This window comes from Chiloscyllium punctatum, chromosome 10 (assembly GCF_047496795.1).
Source record: "Chiloscyllium punctatum isolate Juve2018m chromosome 10, sChiPun1.3, whole genome shotgun sequence".
Lineage (NCBI taxonomy): Eukaryota > Metazoa > Chordata > Chondrichthyes > Orectolobiformes > Hemiscylliidae > Chiloscyllium > Chiloscyllium punctatum.
In genome coordinates, this window is record NC_092748.1 from 58,937,253 (window position 1) to 58,960,435 (window position 23,183).

General features: G+C 38.7%; 3 protein-coding genes across 5 annotated transcripts in view; 2 read left to right on the top strand and 1 right to left on the bottom strand.

Moving 5' to 3' along the window:
- Positions 1-6,904, top strand: part of phgdh (phosphoglycerate dehydrogenase) — a 61,611-nt gene extending 54,707 nt beyond the window's left edge. The window contains exon 13 of the mRNA XM_072579271.1: positions 6,415-6,904. Coding sequence (XP_072435372.1) covers positions 6,415-6,569 — 155 coding nt within the window. The 3' untranslated portion in view covers positions 6,570-6,904. The remainder of the gene's footprint in view (positions 1-6,414) is intronic.
- The window catches only part of cfap210 (cilia and flagella associated protein 210), a 193,092-nt gene that overhangs the window by 136,012 nt on the left and 33,897 nt on the right, over positions 1-23,183 (bottom strand). The window lies entirely within an intron of this gene.
- klhl23 (kelch-like family member 23) overlaps positions 10,964-23,183 on the top strand; it is a 31,756-nt gene continuing 19,536 nt past the window's right edge. The window contains exons 1-3 of one of the 2 annotated variants that reach the window (XM_072579276.1): positions 10,964-11,068; positions 20,473-21,705; positions 22,946-23,098. In XM_072579276.1, coding sequence (XP_072435377.1) covers positions 20,475-21,705; positions 22,946-23,098 — 1,384 coding nt within the window. In that variant the 5' untranslated portion in view covers positions 10,964-11,068; positions 20,473-20,474. The remainder of the gene's footprint in view (positions 11,069-20,472; positions 21,706-22,945; positions 23,099-23,183) is intronic. The other variant, XM_072579277.1, reaches the window with a different exon arrangement.

Sequence of the window (23,183 nt, forward strand, 5' to 3'; positions counted from 1 at the left end):
TGTGCAGGACCTTGATGAGATCAAACCTGGAATATTATGTGCAGTATTTTGGCGCCTCTTACAGTAGTGAGTGCAGCAATAGGTTACAGACAGATTCATGAGGTGACAGGACTGTCATATGAAGAGATTGGCTTGAGGCTGTATTCACTGGAGTTTAGAAAAGTGAAAGGAAATCTGACTGAAATGTATGCAATTCTGACAGGTTTGGGTAGACTGGTTTGTTCTCCCAGACTTCAGGTGTCTAGAACAAGAGGTCACATTCTCAGGATATACAGGTACTGAGATGAGGAGGAATTTCTTCAGTCACTGGGTGGTAAACCTATGCAATTCTCTATCATATTAGGCTGTGGAGGCCATGTGACTGAATACATTCTAGAAGAAAAATCTAGACACTAAAGGTGTCAAGGGGTATGAGGAGAGCACGGAAATGCCATTAAGATGGCACAGTAGGCTCGATAGGCTGAATGTCCCACTCCTACCCCTATTTTCTGTTTCTATCTAAAAGTACAGCATTATAATGAAAACAGTTGCTCTATTCGAGTTCTGTTCAACTTCATTATCCTCCTAAGCAGAAACAAAAGACCAAATATGTTCAGGTCAGGCAACATTCTTGGAAAGAAACTAAGCATGTTACACAACATAAGTCAGAAAGTGAGAAACTTTCACTTCTAACCATTGATATGAAACAATGAAATGTTTCTCTCTCAATAGGTGTTGCTTGACCTCCGTATTACAAGTGTTAATTCTAAAGCTTGCTGAAGCTAGAAGGTTTTTTATATTATCCTCCTTGGAGTTGCAAATAGATTACGTTAAGGGTTGAATTAGCATTAAGATGAAATGCTGCATGGTTGGAGATTTGGACAGAGACGAGCAATGTTGAATTTGTTCGTGCTAGAAAATATCATAACGATGTTTAGTGTTTTCAGCACATTCATTCAGGGCTGTTTTCAGAGTCACAACTGACCTGCTTCGTATGCTATTTTCTTGTGACCCAAATCTTTGAAAAACGGCAATTACCTCCCACACTTGTGTTTTTGTAAATGTCCATTTTTGCATATCTGGGCCCAAACTCCAAAGCCAGAAGCCTCCGAAATAGTCATAGAGCTGTATAGCACGGAAACAGACCCTTTGGTCCAACTTGTCCATGCTGACCTGATAGCCTAATTAATCTAGTCCCATTTGCCAGCATCTGGCCCATATCCCTCTAAACCCTTTCTATTCATATACCCATCCATATGCCTTTTAAATGTTGTAATTTATACCAGCCTTCACCACTTCCTCTGGCAGCTTATTCCAAATACTCACCACCCTCGGCTTGAAAAAGTTTCCCCTTGGGTTCCTTTTAAATCTTTCCCCCCTCACCTTAAACCTATGCCCCCCTAGTTCTGGACTCTCTCACCTCAGGGGGAAAAAGACCATCATGATTTAATCCTACCCATGCCCCTCATGATTTTATTAACTTCTATAAGGTTACACCTCAGTCTCCAGTGCTCCAGAGAAAATAGCCCCAGCCTATTGAGCTTCTCCCTATAGCTCAAACTCTCCAATCCTGGCAACATTGATGTTTTCTGAACCCTTTGAAGTTTCACAACATCTTTCCTGTAGCAAGGCGACCAGAATTGAAGACCGTATTCTAAAAGTGGCCTAACCAATGTCCTTCCTATCCTGAGTGGCAAAGCCTAGTTCACGTGAGCTAATCTTTGCAGGTACTAGCTATCTTTTATACAATGTTATTCAGTAAATAGGGGAATCTTCTCGCACAAAAATACTCCAGTTCAATCCCTGGTCTCCACTGAGATATGTTACGACACGGGATAAACCCTCCTGCTTAATTTAAACCAGCAATACAGAAAAGATTTATCCCATGAAAATTAGAGGGGCCAAGAACTATTTCAAGTACAAATTAACTTTATTTCTTAAAGTATAACAGAATAATTAACTAATAACTATTTTACAACTCCTTCCTCTAACCTATCTTTTTATCTTCTCTTCCATAATATTAGTCTGATAACACCTCCTTTTCCTTCCTCCCCCCCCACCCCCCCCCCCAAAAAAAACTTGAACTTTTGGTAAATATTTTCAAAACCAGCCAGATGTCACATCTTCTTTGTATCCTCCTCGGTCTTATTTCTTTCTAAGGGATTTCCCTTTCACAGGCTACTGATTTGATTTAAAGGTACCTTTTTTGTTTTAAGGGAGCTATTTTTCAGGCAGTCTCTACATGCTGATAGTGTGGCAGTTCTCCTCTTAACTGTTCAATTTCCCCCAGTCTTAACCCCCACTTCCCCCCCCCCCCACCCTCCATAAAGCATTGGATTGTCATTGGCTTTTAAGATTGTCAATATATTAAATTCAAACTTGATTGGAATTTGGTATTTTTAGGGGTATAATTTAAACTGGCCAAGTTCTAATCTGTTAGTCTCTAGGCAACCAGCTACCCTATCTACCCAAGTAGCTGGACCACATGTTACATTGTATCTTAATCAGAACATTTTGGTGCTGTCAGGTAATTCTGCTAGCTTTTAACTTAAAGGTACAGCACACCCACATCTTTGTAACAGAGAACAGCTACAGCCTCATGAACTACATTCATGCAAGTTGTTACTTTAATGTAGCAAATTATTCTTTGGTGCTTTGGCAAGTACAACAGACTAAATTTTTGGTCAGAGGGAGACTTGATAAAGTGTCCCAAAGGAAAAGCGAGATGGACAAACAGAAACAAATAATTAATTTGGAGCTTAGACCACTGAAAGAACATGTTTCAATGATAGTGAAGGAAAAGAGTATCCATAAAAAGTTAAGTGTTGTAGGAAGGGTGTTTTGGATTGTTGTACAGGTGGATGAAGTTATAAATATAGGGTGGGGAAAGGTGATGAAGGAATTAGAACACCAGCATGAGAATTTTTAAAATGGATGTTTTGGTAAACTGGGAGTTAGCAACTGTAAGTGTGGTGAAACAATAAGACATGATGCAACAATGTTTTAGATGAGTGCAAAGGATGGACAGCTAGCCAGGATTGCATTGCAATGTTTGAGCCTTTTGGTGATGAACACTTGGAAAGGCTTTCAAGAATGAATGGAGAGCTCAAAATGAGTGATGTTACAAAAGCAGGAGTGATTCTTTGTGGAGATAGTTATGGGTTCAGTAGACCAAGACAGCATCGAACAAAACAGCAAGATACAAACAGGCTGGCTTAGCTTAAGGAAGGGGAATAAAGTCAATGTTTAGGAAACATAGCAAAAAAAGAGATGCACAACATATCTTTTATGCAACTGAATCCTGAATTAGGGTGAGCCATGCCCCTTTTTACAGCAGTAACTGCCATAAGTGGTAAGTTAATTCATTTAATAACATAAATGGTGCAGAACAACTGGGATGTCTAAGCAGCTTTGCAGTGTTAGTGAATGAATGAGTCAGTTAGGTTGATAGGGGGATCGCTGATGAGGTAAGTAAATAAGGTGTAGTGTGACACAGTTGGTAGAGTGGCAGACTGGAAGGGGTAGCAGAGTAGATGAGTGAGTAGTTGTGGAGTGATGCTGGGGAGTTGTTGTGTTTGGAGTGGAAGTATTCAATGGGCTATCTGGACCTGGACTGAGCAGGTCAGTCCAGAGTCGTGAGGGGAGGAGAGCTTGTGTACAGTCCAGGGCATTTTAGAGTGCGGGATCTGGTAAAGCCAGGCCTGGAACACTTTGGGTTGGGAGGGTTATCTGAACAGAATTATAGAAGATTTGGGCAATTATCCCCTTTGAAAGTCAGAACTGTTTACTCATTTTACTGGACATTGTGCCCTTTCTTAACCAGTCCAGTAAAAAAATGCACATCTTGCAAATTCCTAGCAGTTCCAATTGGAACTATTTGGACTTGGTTAGGTTCAACTTCTGCTTTCTCAGGTAGTAAGTCTCATGTAGCTTCTGCAGGGTTTCATTACTAAAGATTTGATATTACCTTACTATTCCCCTTTCCATGGATTTCATAACTTGGGTAAAAATCAAATCTGGTCAGGAATTTGACCAAACTTTCCCAAAAGAGGGGTGCCTATCATTTATCATTACCTGTCATTTATTCCCTTTTATCCACTCCCCACTAAAATATTACTTATGTATAATTGAACTATGCAAGGTTCAATAGGAAGTCATGGACTTAGTGTTTGCTCCTGTCTTTGGCAGAGATCATGTGCTCAATGCAGGACTGTATTTTTGGAAATGCCGTATCTTTGTGGGATGTTAAATTGAGCCTATAATCTGTCCAGTGAATTTAAAAGATATCATATATATTAATGAGCAGAATTCTCTGCTGTAGCCAAGCCATTCTTTCAATCGACACTACTAAAATAGAACAACAGATCATTCCTTTCACTTACTGTTTTGTTGGAACTTGTCCCACAATGTGACTGTGGCATTTACCGACAAAACCACAGATCAAAAAGCAAATAATTGGCTGTGAAATACTTCAGGATACCTTGAGCATGTGAAACTGAATACTATACTTCTGTACATGCTACAGCGCTCTCTCTCTCCATCTGTAATGCATTATATAACACTTATCAATATACAATTGGCCCACATCCATAATAGCATATTCCAGGGAAAAAGTCACTAGTTCAAAATTATCATCTTATGGGAACATAGGAAAAGAAGGCCATTCAGCCGTTAATCATGTTCCAACATTGAATGAGATCATGGCTGATCTATGGCCTAACTGCATATACCCTCTTTTGGCCCTTATCCCTTACTACCTTTGCTTAATAAAACTGTATCTATCTTCAAATTAAAATTGACAACTGAGCCTGCATCAGCTACTATTTGCAGAAGAGAGTTCCAAACATTTACCACTCTGTGTGTAAAAGTGCTTCTTAACATTTGTCTTAAAGGGCTTGTCCTCTAGTTCTAGAATCTCCAACCAGTGGAAGTAGTTTATCTAACGTATCTTGTCTGATATTTAATGCAAGTCTGATTATAGCATCTTGGTAGTCAGTGCTGTACTGAATGAGATGTTAGTGTGGGCTGGACACGAAAGATTGCATGACACTGCTTTAGGAAATGCAGAAATGTTCTTGATTTTCTGGTTATTATATTCTCCATCAATTAACATAATGAAACTATTTAACTGAACATTTTGTGTATTGGTATTTGTGGGACTTTGCTATGCACAGATTGGCAGCTGCATTCTACTACATTAGAACAGTTGACTACAATTTAAAAGTACCATGGTCATGCACTCTAATAATCAGAATCCTGCAACTGTCTAGAAGAGATCTTAAAACCAGTGTCAAGTAATCTCAGTACTACTAACAACTAACTGACTGACAGTAGCTATTCATCTTCTGAAATAAAAACTGCCTTGTGGTGAGTATTAAATTTTAACTAGATAGGAAAGTCTTTAACCTCAGTCATCTCTATGCAATACCTAAACTAACCACTTTAGTCATATAAGCAGCAGTTTGCACCTGACTGCAGTGTCATTATCCACTGCGTTTTGCAGGCCAATCTCCATTTCCAATTTTGCATATTTGAAATTCAGCCCACTCTTGAATGTTGCTAAAACTTGTCCACAAACTGCATACTTTAACTCCAACACCTTAGTAATGACAAAGAAGGTGAATGAATCAGTCCTGTAAACTAAATCCCACTACCTCTGGGATGCCATGCATCATGTTCCCAAAGATATATGCATCACAAATTTGGCCTATTCAGTCCTGAAAGTGCTATAGTAGAAACATGCAATCCTCGGTAGCCACCCCTCAAATCAAGGGACAGCGAGTATCTATGGTTGTAAAGACTCTTGAGACATCCTGAGGATATGAAAAATGTTACGTTAATGGAAATTTTTCAAGTTTTTTTAATGGGAATTACACTCTGGCTGAACATTTGTTTTATCAACAGAAAACAATGCAGACAACTTGTTCTATGTACACATGAGCCTTACTTTATTCTTACTAGTCTCACATGAGAAACTTTGAGCTCTTTAAAAGTTAGAGAAAGGTATGGATTACCTGCATTTAATTGTTAAGGTGTCTTCTCAGAATTCCTGAGATTTGGTAGGGAATGATCTGGTATTTATAAACAAGCTAACTTCTGTATCCCTTTTTTTGTCACACTTCATTCGTCCTGAAATATTTTCCCAAAATATTTTCAAATGCTAATCTATCTCTCAGACAATAATCCATTGCTATCTGAAAGTTCTGTTGCCTTTTTCAAAAATTTTTGTATATTTTCATCCTTTTAAAATCCCTTAATATTGTGCATGCTGCATTTCCACTGAATTGCTCTGTTGTGTGATCTATTTTTGTCCACAAGAACAGTTGGTTTTAAAAAGTTTCGTGATCTACTTAAAATATCAACTTGACTAATTTTAGCATTGTCATATAGTTGACTGCATTAGGTGAAAATAAAATTGCTGACTTTCTTTTTCAGGTGTGCTTGCTTCAGCTGGAATTCTGATTGAGTCATTCAATGTTTCAGCTGTTTTGGATGGAGAACAGTGGAATATTATGAGCATTGCAGCATTATTGGTGGATTTGAATCCTCTTCGACCACATGTGAAAGAGGTGACACAGCTGGCAATATGAATGATCAAATAATGTTTCATTCTTAAAAATCTGTGGCACAGTTTAGAAGTAGGTTTGATCAAAAAGTAGTCAATAATTTTACATTACTGTAAGAAAAAACAGGATTGCACTTCAGCAAAGTTGCCTTTTCTTCAAATCTTTTAAACAAATTACCTTGTCTATCAAATCTTGAAATAATTGAGTATTAATGATTTATCAATTCTTGATATTAAAAGCTAACAATCATTGTATAGACTATACTGTTTATTCACCAACTTTGTTCTGTTAGCAACACCATAAGTATAGCTATTGTTGCAAAATCTGTCATTGCAGTAATAAAATATTATTTCTAAGCATATTTGTGTGATATTATTGGATGGTGAAGCTCTTCGCTTCTAATCACAGGTTTGTGTGTTGCAGGAGATGGCCATTCAGCCTAACATGCCATGTACTGGGTCTTCAAATGAGCATCATTGCCGAGTGCTAATATTTTGATGCTTCCCGATAGCTTTTGTTCATTACAGTATTTTTATTCAAATGAGCATCTAATGCCTTCCTGAATGCCTCAATTAAGCCTTCCTCCATCACACCTGCAGGCAGTGCATTCCATCAGCTTGCACTTCAAATTTATCTGAAGAATTCAGAAGATTAGAACTGGTTAATGTAGTGAATTTCTGGTAATTTGGTATTACATTTTAGGCTTTTTGCAACATTTTTTATTATGGCAAAAGACTGTTTGCAGGGGTGACCTGCATCTCCTATCATTCAATATTGTTGGAGACTATGTAAAGAAAGCTTGTATTATAGCACTTCCATATCTGACTTAGAAGGAAGGCTATGGGTTAAATTTGAGCGCACATTCATGGTTATCATTCCAGTGCTGAAATGAGTTGCTATCTATTAGATGAGTTGTAATATATCTCAGAGCACAAATGGAAAATATTCTTGAGTACAAGCCAATGTTTGTCCATTAACAAATATCATTGGTCAATTTCTTAATTTTCTATTTGTGAGAGCTTGACATGCAAATTGGCTGTTACATGGTCCTACAATGACTACGCTTAATAAAAGTCTGTTATTAATAAGTGGATTTACTAGAAAATCCCAAATCTCTGAAGAAGTAGTGTCAGGTTTCTTTTTGCTTTTCTTTCTGATAAATATGCTGCTTAAAAACATTTGGCATAGAGAACTTAGACAAGATGTGTATTAAGCTCCTTATGGCTCTGAAAATTGTTCTGAGAAATGGAATCTGTGGTTTTTGGAGCCTAAGACAGTGTCAGTGGCAACTGGCCACCACACTTGTGTTGAAGTAGGAGAAAGGTTAACACTGCACAATTAAAAAAAAAAATGGTGATTTGCTTTTGCAAGGAGTTTTTTGCTGATGACATTAGTGTTTCTCAGGAAGATAGGGAGAAATTATTAGGTGAAATTAATGAAAAAGGCATAAAAACCCAGCATCTTGGGATCTGAGGTGCAAATTGAAAATGGGTCTATGTGACCAGGTTTGCATATGACAGTTGGATGAGTCAATTGTAGACAGCTAGAAAACAGAAGAAGACCCTTTGGTGGTTCTTGTCCTCCCTGGTCATCAAGAATCTAAATAATCCTACTTTCCAGCACTCTGCCCATGTCTTTGCTTTAATTGCTTAGGATTCCTGCTTCTATAACACTTATTTTTAGACATAGCCTCCATCCTCTGGGTAAAAACATTTTTCCTCAAATCTCCTCTAAACCTCCAGTCCCTTAATCTCAAATATATGCCTTTAGTTATTGACCCTTCCTCTCAGGGAAAAGCGTGTCCTTTCTTCCTCCTGTGACCTTCATAATTTTGTACACCCTTCAACCCTCCCTGCTTAAAGGAAAAGAACACCAGTGTATCTAGTGTTTTTTCTTCATTGCTCAAATCTTCCCACCTTGGTAACATTCTGGTTAGTTGTCTCCACTTCTTGAGTGCAATCATATCCTTTTTATGTAATGTGAACCAGAACGAGATGTAAACTGCATTTGTTGCCTAACAAGTGTCTTATACAGCTCCACCTGAACTTTTCTGTTCTTGTCTTCAGTGACTCATAAAGCTAATATCCCATATGTCGTCTTATCCACCTTAACTACTTGTCCTCCTGCCTTCAACAATGAGTATGTACACCCAGGTCCCTCTGATTCTCAGTAGTTCCTAGAGTCCTACTGTTCATAGTGTATTCCATTGCATTTAGTTCCCCCCCCAAAAATGTAGATATTGGAGCATTGGTGAAGATACAAAGATGATACCAGAACTGAAATTGTTTCAAAAAGACTTAGCATGTTAGTATCACTATTCTAGAGAAAAGTATTCTAAAGAGGTAGTCGAAAAGGGATCTGGTAGAGTAGACTTTTTTTAATCGGTGTTCAAAACTAGAACTTAATCTATAAAATTGTGAGTCAACACACAATCATGTATAAGACAAAATTCTCAAATCCTCATAGATTCATCCTGTCTCTATTGGATTTATGAAGATTGAGAGGCAGGTACCAGCTATGAAGAATAGTTCAAGTAAATAGTACAGATGCATTAGATGAAGGCAGATATGTTGAGAGAGAAAGGAATTAAAGAATGCCTTGAAATGAAGGAAGACAGACATAGTCAATTTGTGTCAAAGGCTGATCTCTGTAGAATAAGTAACAGTACAGCAACAAGTGTTGAATATAAACATGCAAATTATTGAGCACCACAACTAATTTAAAGGAAATTTGATGTTTACTGCAGGAAAAATAATCTTCACTTTCAGTTCCCATTCTCCCCCCCCCCCATCCTGCTATCCATACTGCCTCTGTTCCTTTTATTCCACAGGTTTTAACTTTTGCTTTTAACCTGTTTTATTTGTGTTATGAAGGTGTTGAGGTGCACTGTATCTTTGAGCGGGGAAGCTGGCAAGCACTGACTGAAAGCACAGTGTGCTGAAATTTAAAAAAGGTAATATTTTGTTGTGAAACAAATGGCTGGAGTGATGTTGCCATGATATGTAAAAAATTTGAATTTGGAAAATCAGTTTAAACTGATGACATCAGACCAATGAGTCAGTCTGATGGTTTGGGGTATATAAAATCAGGTATTTTGAACAGTTAGCCAGAACAGCAAAGAGAAGCCATGTACCAACCGCCTGCGTGCAGACTAGTTCTCTGAAAGGTTTCTGTCCATAAGAAATTTGTGCAGCAGAACACGGAAGAAAAGACAACGCTGGAACATCTAAAGAGGAAAATCTACAAAGGAGAATCGACACAGCTGTCTGCTTTTGAAATGTGATTTTCTTTGTAAATCTTAATTGGGGTTTTTATCAGACCAGTATTGTAAAGTGGGAGGTAAAAGAGGGGTTTAAGAGAAATGAGTTGTAAGTAGGTGTTGTCTCCTGTTTTTTTTTTGGACTTAACAATTTTATTTTTTTCTTAAATAGTGACATTTACGATAGCTCTTTGCCACTCGAAATTTCACAGATTACGGCCTGAGCTCAACTTTTCTGAGTCTCTGCCAATTTAAACTAGAGGGGTTTACCGTGTGTTATAACATATGGCACTTCATCAAATGCCTTTGGAGGTGGTTGTACACAACATCAACCCCTGATTCCTATTACCTCATCAATAAATCTTAATCAAATCAGCTATACATAATGTTGCTGGAACAAACTTGTGCTGCTCTTTAAATACCCCCTTAACTTGTGTTGAATGTTTATTCCTTAGAGCACACAGCTGACCTTATAGCTAGGAGTCTTGAATTCATCAACCATTTGAATTCATTTGAAAAACTCACATTTGAATCACAATGAACAGGCAACTGTGCAGAACGAAGCAAACAAAAATAGGCAGGTGTTGCCTCCTGAGTAAATCCATTAAACTTTCCTGTGGAGTTGTCATGAACATGAACGTTCCTCACGTTAATTTTGCCCCCAAACATAAATACAAAAATTCCGTTTACTTCAATGGAATTAATTCTTGAAGATTAACTAGTAGTCACTAAAATAAACTATTTTGTTATTATGAAGCCGGATTAATGCATATCTACGAACTAGCAAGCCATTTTTGTCAGATGGCCTGAAGAACCAGGCATGATGAGAATGGATGGAATGTGCAAAGACTCTGGAAGGCAGCTCGAGCTCCGTTTCATCAGCGTAGAGTTTGCAGAAAATAATACGTAACAAATAGCACTTCGCAACTCATGTTGATGTACACTGTTTTCTGGTGTAATATGCCTTATAATAGGTCAAGTGCTCCAAATAAAAAAGCAGACTTGGCCCTAGAGATTCACATATATGTAAGTGGAGCTGGTGCATGACCTTGGTGAACTGTAGCAGCTGATCAAGTCAACTGTCTCCTATTCCAAAATAGGACTGGAACACTTGAGTTCACTGGATTAAATATACCTCATTTGCTACCCAGTGTCTCCACAACCATTTACTCTAATGTATTTCATTTGGTCTGTGTCGTGGCTATAAACAATAGCTTCTGGAAATTGTTATCTCTGTGTTCTGGTGAACATAATCGTTTGAAAGGTATATTTTGTTATTATTTCCAGTGTGTGGTTGCTGTATTTTGAAGATCAATCCATTTCTATACGTCTTGGATAATTATTTATAAGATTGTTTTTTTTTATTTTTGACTGAACAATGGCAACAGTATGCATCTGAACTAAGAAGATTACTTTTGAAAATATGAAATAATTGTCAGTTTTCTAATCAGAACATTCAGGAAACAAGTTGTAACCATAATGTCGATTAAACCAAAAACGACGAGGTAATTGGATATTTAAGGAGTAAGTATGTAAAGACAGTTATTGCTAGGACCACAGTATCTTCACAAGTTCTTTGGCACTAACGAAGCTCCTCAATAAAAAAAAGCGTTATTTAAAGCGGATAACCGAAAACAATGCATATATGGGACTTTTCATTTGTGCTTGTTATTTAGGATATCTTATTATCCAAATATGTAACAGTTGAACAAAATTGTTTCAAACAACATCCAAAACAATCACGCTTGCTGTGAATGTAAAACTGCTGTTTGAGGTCAAGTTTAATACATGGTTGCTAATTCAAACTGACTATTGTATTGAAAATGAGCAGTACAGCTCCAAGATGCAACTAAACAATATTCTATTTAGTTGACGATTGCATTTGTGTGGTAAAAGTTAAGGGAAGTATCGTCGGAGAACCAAACAATTTTCGTTTTGGGCGGTCGAAGTACATTTTCCCGTTGATGATTGTGGATTTGGTTTTTCTCATGTTCTCCAAACGTCAGTGTGTTTTTTAACATGGGTTTCCCCTTTAATATTGTAAGCCATCGGTGCTTTTACCCTCAGAAGCAGACAAAGACTTAAGGACTTGTTCCAGACGATGTTACTTCCAACAATTGTGACCGTTTCAAACATCAGATGAAGAGAGCTGATAGCTTCCATTCCAGTTGGGTTAATATTATTGCTACTCTGCATTGCCTCACCAATACGGTCACTGCCCTGTAATTCTTTACTAGTAGTGTCAGGGTCATAGGAACTAGGAGCAGGTCATTCAGACCCTCAAGCCTGCCTGTTCTGCCATTTAATAAGATTATGGTTAATCTAATTGTAACCTCAAATCCACATTCCTACCTACCCTTGATAAACTTTCACTCTTTTGCTTATCAATAATTTATCCAACTCTTCTTAAAAAATATACAAATACTTGTTCTGACCTGTGGGCGGCACGGTGGCACAGTGGTTAGCACTGCTGCCTCACAGCGCCAGAGACCCGGGTTGAATTCCCGCCTCAGGCGACTGTGTGGAGTTTGCACGTTCTCCCCGTGTCTGCGTGGGTTTCCGCCGGGTGCTCCGGTTTCCTCCCACAGTCCAAAGATGTGCAGGCCAGGTGAATTGGCCATGCTAAATTGCCCGTAGTGTTAGGTCAGGGGTAGATGTAGATGTAGGGGTATGGTGTGGGTTATGCTTCGGCGGGGCAGTGTGGACTTGTTGGGCCGAAGGGCCTGTTTCCACGCTGTAAGTAATCTAATCTAAAGTAATCTAATCTAATCTAATCTAGACCTTTTCTATCACACTACCGACTTGTGACCTGTGGATGGTGAACAGACTTTAGGCAATCGAGTTAGAGACCTAAGGGGCAACTTTTTCACGCAGAGGGTAGTACAGGTGGGACTAGATTGGGTTGGGATATCTGGACGGCATGGACAGGTTGGACCGAAGGATCTGTTTCCATGCTGTACATCTCTATGACTCTATGCACTTCTGGCCTTTGCCCAGAATAGAATACAATAACTAGAGCCCAGGGGCCTATTGTACTCAATGTAGTGGCAGGGGGGGGAATAAGGTTTATTGGAACTACTGTACCCTGGTCAGAAACAGTTGCAGCACTTGGGTCAGGGGCAAAGCCTCTGCACTCAGGTTGGGTGCAGAGGCCACTGTGCTCTGGTAGAGGACAGACCACAGGTTTGTGAATTCTGTTCCTCGCCTTACTTGCAGCCACGGTGTTTATAAAGCCAGTTTAGTGAAGTTTCAGGTCAATGTTGGCCACAGGTTATTGATGGCGTGGGATTTGGCAATGACAGTGTTGTTGAATGTCAATGGGAAGTGCTCAGACTTCCATCTTGTTACAGGCGGTTATTGTTTGGCACATATGTGGAGTGACTGTTCCCTGCCATTTATCAACCAAAGTCTGAATGTCATCCGGTCCTGCTACATACTGTTACTCATAAAGAGTACTTCAATCTTCTCCTAGGTGTTCTTTCTTTGTGTGACAGACAAGAGAAAGGGAGTCAATTCAGAATTTAATTAAACAAACACTTCTTTATTTAATTCTTCATGTATCAATATAAAACACATATTCGTAGGGACATTTACTACTTACCTCATTTAACTTCAACTTAACTCACTTCATTTTAACTTTTTAACTTAATTCACATTTAACTCTAATTTTAACTGTAAGTTTGACTTGAAACAAATACCACCTGATTTGAGTAAAGTGGCCAACTTTTGCTCTCAGTGTAGATCTTACCTCGAGGTCTCTCTGAAGATAACTCAGGAAAAATCCTTTGTGCTATTAATTTTGCACTAAAGTCTGCTCACTCTTCCAGATACTTCTCTGGCACTCAGCCAATGAATTGACCAAAACCTGATCACAATGTTTGATCTCAGCCAAAGGAATCTACTGGTAGACAATTCTCAAATATTCATACCTAGTTACAGTCACATACCATGCTCCATGTAAGGTAATAGGTGATGCTACTATGTCCAGCGGATCACTATGAATACTTCCCTTATTTGGTCAACACAGGAAAGTGCAGATCACAGCTTACAGGACATGTCCTGGCTGCATTTTTAATCTTGGTCAGAGTTTAAACTAGCTTGACCAAAGTTCCCAATATGCTTGATTGTAACTCTTAACCAGTCTTGTAGCTATTTCTGCTGCTGACCGCCTGACCACAATTCAGACAGACAATACTTCATTTTCTGAGGAATACTAAATGGAACTGCAATCAATAATGGACATTTTCTCCCAACCCAACTACTTGTTCTGTGGTGCTGTGGAGTCTGTGGACCACATGTATATTGGGTGTGGGCGTTGGCACTCCCTTTTTGATTTGCTTAAAAACCTCCTCCTCTGCTTTTGGTTGCACTTCAGTCCCATGCTCCTGATCTTCGGGCACCCGGTACGGAGGAGGGAGGGCAGATCTGAAGACCTCCTTGTGGGTCTGCTCCTGGCCCTGGCCAAACTGGCCATAAACAGGTCCAGGCAGCGGGCCATGGAGGGGGTCATTAGGGCTGACTGCCTGCCCCTCTTCCACGGTTACGTTAGAGCCCGGGTGTCCTTGGAGTAGGAGCATGCGGTCTCCCCCAACACTCTGGAGCTGTTCAGGGAGAGGTGGGCACCGCAGGGAGTGGAGTGCATTATTTCCCCCTCCAACTCTATTTTGATTTAATCCCTGCCCTCCCCTTCACTGTTTGATCACACAGCATTGCCTTTTGATGTGAAGGGCACTGCTTGTCACTGGCCACTTGGGTGTTTCCTTTCTTCCTGGTGGTGGAAATTGAATAAAGATTCGTACACCTTGTGTCTCTCACTGTGTCTCACACCTGCACACACAACATGGGTGTTGGGGAAAAAATAAGCACGACCGTAGTTAGGTGGTAGTGTGGAGGTTAAATAAAAAAAAGGTGTGTCAGAGGTTCTGTTCACTCCGAGAGCTGGCTCTGGGGGAGGTGTGTGTGTGTGTGTGTGTGTGTGTGTGTGTGTGTGTGTGTGTGTGTGTGTGTGTGTGTGTGTGTGTGTGTGTGTGTGTGTGTGCGTGAGAAAAGAAGAAAAAAAGAATTAAAAAATGGACATTTTCACTTCTGACTTTAAGGTTTTGTTCTAGGAGGCCAATCAATGAAGGATAGAACTGGAGCCAATCTTTACACAAACTTACATTTATATTCAAATATACATCTTCTAATCTAACAATATTGTTGTGTTTTGTCCATGTGTAGAACTTAAATAACTCCTTAATAAATACACACAGTCCTGGTATATTTAAACAGTTATACAATTGGTGATCCTTTTCTTGCTTTCTAAATAAGAAATTACATGTAAAAATCAACACTTCAAAACAAATTAAGACTAATAAGTGTATTCTGCAAAGAGTATTATGAGATACCCTTTATCTAGGACCCCCAAATTTCTTTGTACACATTTTTTATTTGGTACACAAAAATCAGTTGATCACTTGTAGTCATGTATATCTTAAAGATTTCCTTTTCACGCCTGTATTCATGTCGTAGAGCTGGTCAGCATGGAAACAGGCCCTTCGTCCATTCCAACCAGATATCCTAAATTAGTCTAGTTCCATTTGGCCCACATCTCTCTGAACCCTTTCTATTCATATAACCATCCAGATGCCTTTTAAATGTTGTAATTGTACCAGCCTCCACCACTTCCTCTGGCAGCTCATTCTATAAGTGCACCACCCTCTGCATGAAAAGGTTGCACCTAGGTCCCTTTTAAATTTTTCACCTCTCACCCTAAACCTATGTCCTCTAGTTTAGGTCTCCCTCACTCCAGGGAAAAGACCTTGTTTGTTTACCTGTCCATGGCCCTCATGATTTTATAAACCAGCATCCAACACTCCAGGGAAAACAGCTCCAGCCTATTCAGCCACTCCCTATAGCTCAAACCCTCCAACCCTGGTGACATCATTCTTCCTCTGGCAGCTCATTCCATATATGCACCACCCTCAGCTTTTGCAGCTTAGGTGATTTTTAAATCTTTCCCCTCTCACCTTAAACCCTCTAGTTTTCAACTTCCCTACCCTGAGGAAAAGACTTTGACTATTCATCCTGTCCATGCCCCTCAGCCTCTGAAGCTGCAAGGAAAATATCTCGAGTCTATTCAGCCTTTCCCTACAACTCACACCCATCAACCCTAGCAATATCCTTTTCTATAGTCTTTAAAGTTTCACAGCATCTTTCCTAGAGCAGGGAGACTGAAATTGAATGCAATATTCCAAAGTAGCCTAAATAATGTCCTGTTCAGACACAACATGATCCGCCAACTCCTAAACTCAATGCACAGACCAAGAAAGGCAGGCATACCAAATGCCATCTCTACCTGCGACTCCGCTTTTAAGGACATATGAACCTGCACTCCAAGGTCTCTTCGTTCAGCAACATTTCTCAGGACCTTACCATTAAGTGTATAACTTAATTTGCCCTACCAAAATATAACATCTCATACTTAGCTAGATTAAACTCCATCTCCCACTCCTTGGCCCATCGGAACAAGGTCTCATTGTACTCTGTGGTAACCTTCTTCGCTGACCACTACACCTTCAATTTTGGTATCACCTGCAAACTTAGTAACATATCTCATATATTCATATCCAAATCATTTATATGTATGACAACAAGCACAGAATCCAGCACCAATCCTTGCGACACAATGCAGGTCAGAGGCTTCCAATTAGAAAAGCAGCCCTTCCTCAGCACCCTCTGTCTCCTACTTTTGAGCCAATTTTGTATCCAAATGGTTACTTCTCTCTGTATTCCATGTGATCTAGCCTTGTTAACCAGTCTGCCATGCCTTGTTGGCTGTCTTATTGAAGTCCATATCGATAATGTTCATCTCTCTGCCTTTATCAATCCTCTTCATAATTTCTTCAAAAATCTCAATCAAGTTAGTGAGACACGATTTTCCATGCTCAAAGCCATGTTGACTATTCCTCATCAGCAGAAAGTTTTTTCCATGTCCTTTTCTCAAACTTATTTTTCTTAAGAGAGTGTACTATCCCACAATAAACAATTATCTACATAACATGCAATAAGAATACTATCTTCTGTGCACTCTTTATCAAAATATTACTTAAATGGAATCCCTATATCTATCTCCACAGAGGCAATGAGTTTTACCAGTCCTTTACACTGGCTTTCTATTTTCATCATAAGAAATATCAAAGCAGCTTGACTAAAATATCGATCAGAAATGTTAATATGTAATGCATAGCCAAAAAGACCAGTTCCACGTTCTTTAGATCACCTAAGGATGAGAACAGTACAATGTTTTTACATTAAATTTTTCTGTGTTTTATTTGCTTGTGAAACATTTTTATATATTTTATCACAGTCCTTCATTCCAACACAGCAAAATTAGTATCTGTGTTAATCTCTCTGCCCAACCAGTTCAGCTGACCAATCAAGCTTCACAATTGTTTTAGTCTCTTCTTTCGGAGTGGATCTGGTATGACAAACTTGAATGTGAAGAATGCTGTCTAGAAAGGATTGTTGATTTAATGTTATTACAGGCCCAAGTTTCTGAACAACAAAACCAATATATTTTAAAACTCCACAAGCCTGACACACAATTTTAAATTCTACTGATTATATTAAAAATACTTTTTGAATATTTGCAGATAATTTACACCCTATACATAAGCCAGCAAAATTTCTATTTCCATAGGTTGACAATCCTCTGGGAAAGACAATGCTCCTGATACCTTTCTAGTTCTTCACTTATGTCATGTGTATGCATGTTCCTTCTTTACCTATCCAAACAGAGTGAGCTCCCCCCACCCCTTTACCCATGGGTCCGGTTTCCATGGTTTCAGTTACCTGTGGTTTACTGCAGCCTGAACATATTACAGGGAACATTCCAAAACTAGGGACTGGGGACTGCTGGGAAGATTTGTTTCCCATTTAAATGAATGGGTTCGTTCCTATCCACGGTTTCGGGCTTCTGTGGTAGGTCTTGAAACGTATTCCCCAGGGGTACAAGAGGGACTACTGTACAGGTTTCCTCTCCACATGGCTATTCCCTTTATTTACATCATGCTGTGAAAGTATTACTTGTCACTTATCAACCCAATTTTGAAAGTTGTCTGGATTTTGTTGTAAGCTGATAACAATGTGTTTAACAGACAAAGTCATTAATGAAACTGAAGGAACATTCCTTAACCATCCATGAATGAACTAAAGATTTTATAACACCTTGTGATAAAACGCTGACTTGATGTTGAAGGCATCTGTATGTCAGTTTGTATCCATGCCAAGATCAAAGCTGTGACAATGTCTGGAATCAAGTGATTCTGGCAGAACCCAAATTAAGCATCAATATTATTGGTAACATGTGCCATGACATAAGTTGTGGGTACGTTGTTGGAGGGGATTCTGAGAGATAGGATTTGCATGCATTTGGAAAGGCAAGAATTGATTAGGGATGTTCAGCATGGCTTTGTGCATGGGAAATCATGTCTCACAAACTTGATTGAGTTTTTATGAGGATGTGACTGAAAAGATAGATGAGGGCAGAACAGTAGACTTTGTCTGCATGAACTTTAGTAAAGCCTTTGACAAAGGTCTGCATGGTAGACTGGTTAGTAAAATTAGGTCACATGGGATTCAGGGTGAGCTTGCCAATTGAATATAAAATTAGCTTGATGGAAGGAATTTAAAATATCACACAAGGCCTGGTTGTGCAATTTTTAACTTTGTCCACCTCAGTCCAATACCAGCACCTCCACCTCTAGGTAGGAAACAGAGGTCGGTGGTGGAGGGTTGTTTTTCAGGCTGGAGGCCTGTGACCATGGGTGCCCCACACGGATTGGTGCTGGATCCACTGTTGTTTGTCATTTATATAAGCGATTTGGGTGAGAATGTAAGAGGCATAGTTAGTAATGTGGCAGATGGCACCAAAATTGGTGGAATACCAGACAGTGAAGATGATTATCTCAGATTACAAAGGGATCTTGATCAATTAAGTCAATTGCCTGAGGCATAGCAGATGGAGTTTGGTTTGGATAAATGCGAAGTATTGCATTTTAGTAAAGCAAACAATGGTCGGACTTATATAGCCCTGGTTACTGTTGTCAAACACAGAAACATATGGATTCAGGTACAAACTTCTTGAAAATTGCAGACAGGTGGTTAAGAAAGCATTTGGCATACTTGCTTTCATTGCTCAGATCATTGAATATAGGAGTTTGGATGTCATATTGCAGTTGAACAGGATGTTGGTGAGGCCACTTTTGGAGTACTGTGTACAGTTCTGGTAACCCTGCTATTGGAATGAATTATCATTCAATTGGAGAGGATTCGGGAAAGATCTATAAGAATCTTGTGGGGACTGGAGGTTTTGAGTTATAAGGAGAGGCTGGACAGGATGGAACTTTTTTCACTGGTGCATAGGAAGTTGAAGGGTGACCTTATAGAAGTTTATAAGGTTATGAGGGGCATAGAGTGAATAGCAAACGTTTTCTCCTGAGGGAGGGGGAGTTCAAATCTAGAGGGCATATTTTTAAGGTGATGGGAGAAAAATTTAGAAAGCACTTATGGGGCAACTTTTTCACACATAGGGTTGTCCATTTGAGGAATGAACTGCCAGAAAGTTGAAAGTTTACTGTAAGTGTTCGCAATTTTTTTTAAGGCTCTGTAAATGCACGACTAGTCGTAACTACTTACTTTGCAGTTGACCCTGCTGAAGCAGTTTTCTTATCAGTGACTGGCTTGAAGGTGTTTTCTAAATTAATTAATGAGATCTGTGTTTCACACGCTGGATATTGCCCATCTCTAGTTACCCTTGAGAAGACCAACTGCTTGTTTTATCTGGTTCAGTTGCAGAAAAGCCTGCTATTAATCAGCTGAGTTGGAGGAAAGCCTGCTATATATAAAAAAACTGTTAACTTAGTGGAAATCTCATTAAGAACAAGCCACTTAGTTGATCTCTCATCTCTGAAAGGAAAATCACCTTCTTGAATTCAGGGTGAGACCTATTTGTCCTTTGGAAAGAGTGATTGAGGAAACAGCCCAAGGTTGTATTTCCTGAACAAACTGATTTTGAAAGTTTTCAGAGATGACCATGCATGACTAGTGACTTGATTATGTGAAAATCACAGCAACAGACTCTTGAAGATTCTGTGCTTTATTCTTTGGCCATCAAAAATAATCCATTGACCAAAGGATTTTCTTTCCCAGAAAGACAATCTCTGAGAGCAATTTTCTTTTCTTTCTATGAGTTTTCATTTGTGCTTTGAGGATTTTTAGAAGGATAATCATTTATACTTCCATATTTCTGACTGTATATGTTAATCAATTATTGCACCTTTATTGAATAAGATTTGATTTAATAACAAACCCCTTATTGTGCTTATCAAGAAACCTAGTTGAAAGGTTAAAACCTAATATGAACAAGGTATTTAATTGGCCATTGACTCCAGCATCTGCAGTCCTATTTCTCCTATTTAATTGGTCATCTTGGTAACTGGGAAAAGTATTCTCATTTTATATTGTCACTCATGAAATAGTGGGATTACAGCTACAGTGCACTCCTCTAGCCTCAGACATGACAACATCATGTGGCAAATTAAATATCAACTGATTAAATACAATCACTTAGACTGTTAAATCAAATTATATGGAGAATGCCAATAATAAATTTATTTTTTTTTACAGATATGGCTGTGAAAGAATGTGAACCTTATATTTATGAATTTAAGGATACATATCATTCTGCTGAATTCCTTGATGCGTTTAAAGAATTTTATTGGAATCAATTATTCACTGACATTACCTTGGAAAGTTTCTCAGGACAGCTATTTCACTGTCACAAAGTTGCTCTAGCAGCTTGCAGCACTTATTTCAAAATAATGTTCACAGCAGATATGCGAGAAAAAGCCACTAGGATTATTAAACTTCCTAATATCGATGACAGCATTTTGGATGCACTTGTAAACTATGTATACACATCAGAGGTGTTAATAACCAAACAAAATGTCCAAAGCCTGTTAGAGACTGCTGACCTCCTACAATTTATATCTATTAAAAAGGCATGTGAAAACTTTCTGATCAGACATCTAGATATTGACAATTGTCTAGGAATGCATTCTTTTAGTGAATTCCATACTTGTAAAGATTTAGAGAGAGAGTCTCGTAGGATGATCCTCTCTAGATTTGAAGATGTTTCAAGACAAGATGAATTTTTAGATATCAACAAGGATAAACTACTCTTCATTCTGTCCAGAGAGAACCTTAATGTATGGAAAAAAGACATACTTCTGGAAGCCATTATTAAGTGGATTGCATATGATATAAAAAATAGAATTGAATGTTTGAAGGAGTTATTAAAATACATTAAAGCTGATTTGGATGAATCGTACCTCAGAACAGCACTTGAGTTGAATGGGCAATACCTTCTTTCAAGCGATATTAAGATGCATTCTTTAAAATGCCATGTTCTTAAACCAAATGAAAATGGTAATATAAATTCACAAACTTGCAAAAAATCAACATGTACTATGTATATAGTTGGTGGTTATTATTGGCATCCACTTTCAGAGGTGCATATTTGGAATCCTTTGACTGATTTATGGACACATGGTTCACCAATGCCTGACCACAAACGAGAAAGTTATAGTGTTGCTGCTTTGGGACCAAACATTTATGTGACAGGTGGCTACAGTTCAGATAGCCTGGAGGCCTTGGACACAATGTGGATGTATAATTCAGAAATGAATAACTGGACAGAAGGGAGCCCAATGTTGAATGCTCGTTACTATCACTGCTCAGTGGTGATGCATGGTTGCGTCTATGCAATGGGTGGCTACAGAGGTGGTGCTCCAGCACGCGAGGCTGAGTTTTATGATCCTCTGAAAAGGAAATGGATTTCAATTGTAAATATGTTAAAAGGTATGTGATAAATTTCAGTGCCAGTAATCAAGTAGAGATGTAAGCTGCAAATTGTTTCTGATTGAAATTAAACAAGACTCTGACACCACAGCCCAAATCTTAACCAATCTCACTCAATCATAATGGGGTTCGACTGGATGGGATGGTTGTTTGATAAACTAAGCTGATTCGTGCTCTTTTGAAGTCAACAGAGGACAATATACAATCCCATTTATCTTTAAAAATGTTGTTAGAATTTAGATAAGTGACTGTATAAGGTATGGTCATACCTTATAAAACTGTATAAGATATGGGTGTACTTTTTGCAAAATGGAGGTGGGATCATATGCATGTAATAACAACTTCCCTGAAATTGATATTGAGTCAATATTCTGACATCATCCACTCTTTTCTTTGGTTTCAAGACAGCAATTTCTGAGTCCAGAGCGAAGGTCCTTGAGTTTGGCAGACAATCAATTGACTAAAAGGACAATAAGAGTCTTTTGAACCATGAATTCTTTCTTGTCCATAAGTACAAAGATTCCATACTTTGTCTGCACTAGGTCAGGGACACCCAGAACTGTGCACAACTGATAGAGCTTCTTCAATGAAATAGTTAAGTAGGAAGATCTCTGATCAATTACATTTCAGAATTCCAGCCATAGTCAGGTGAGAAATTGATGTTCAAAGTACTTCTGCTATCGTTGCTCAACAGATGACAGACAACTTTTCAGAAGGTTGCCTAATCTGCCTAGCACTTCACAATTACTGATCTCCAATACAGCACACAAGTAGTTAATGGAGCTCCATGTTCTACATCTGTTAAAAAAACAAGAGATCAAACCACTGCAATCAATTTCAGTAGCAGGAGATGCAACATCATCTTCCTTCGCCTGGCTATGTGCCCTTTCACAGGGCAAATGATATGAACACCAAATTTAGCTGGAAGGTAGCCAAGTATAAAGATAGAGGTTCTACTTCCTCAAAATGTGTGAATTTTGGGAAAGAGCCTCAACAAAACCATTCCCTCTTTGGAAATTGGGTTCTCAAAGCAATTATGATGGCACCTTTCTGACATGGAATATCCATAAGATTCTGTCTATTTATATTTCAAAATTTTGATAGTGATGTATTTCAACTTAAAACAAATTACATTTGTGAATCATCACTTAAAATGTAGCGTACATTAATTTGAAAACAATGCTAGAGTTGCTGTTCCCTCAGGCTTTTATTTAGTCACTACATTAATTCTCATGGGCAGGTGTTGGAAATGCAACAGCTTGTGTTCTCCGAGATGTTGCCTATGTAACAGGAGGTCACCATGGCTACCGAGGAAGCTCCACTTATGATAAAATTCAAAGCTACAGATCGGATCTTAATGAATGGATGGTCGTAACCATTACCCCACACCCAGGTACATGACAAGATTTTTAATAAATTCTGACTGATAAACCCCTCCTTTTGATTTCACTTTCAGATCAGTTTCACATAATGACTTG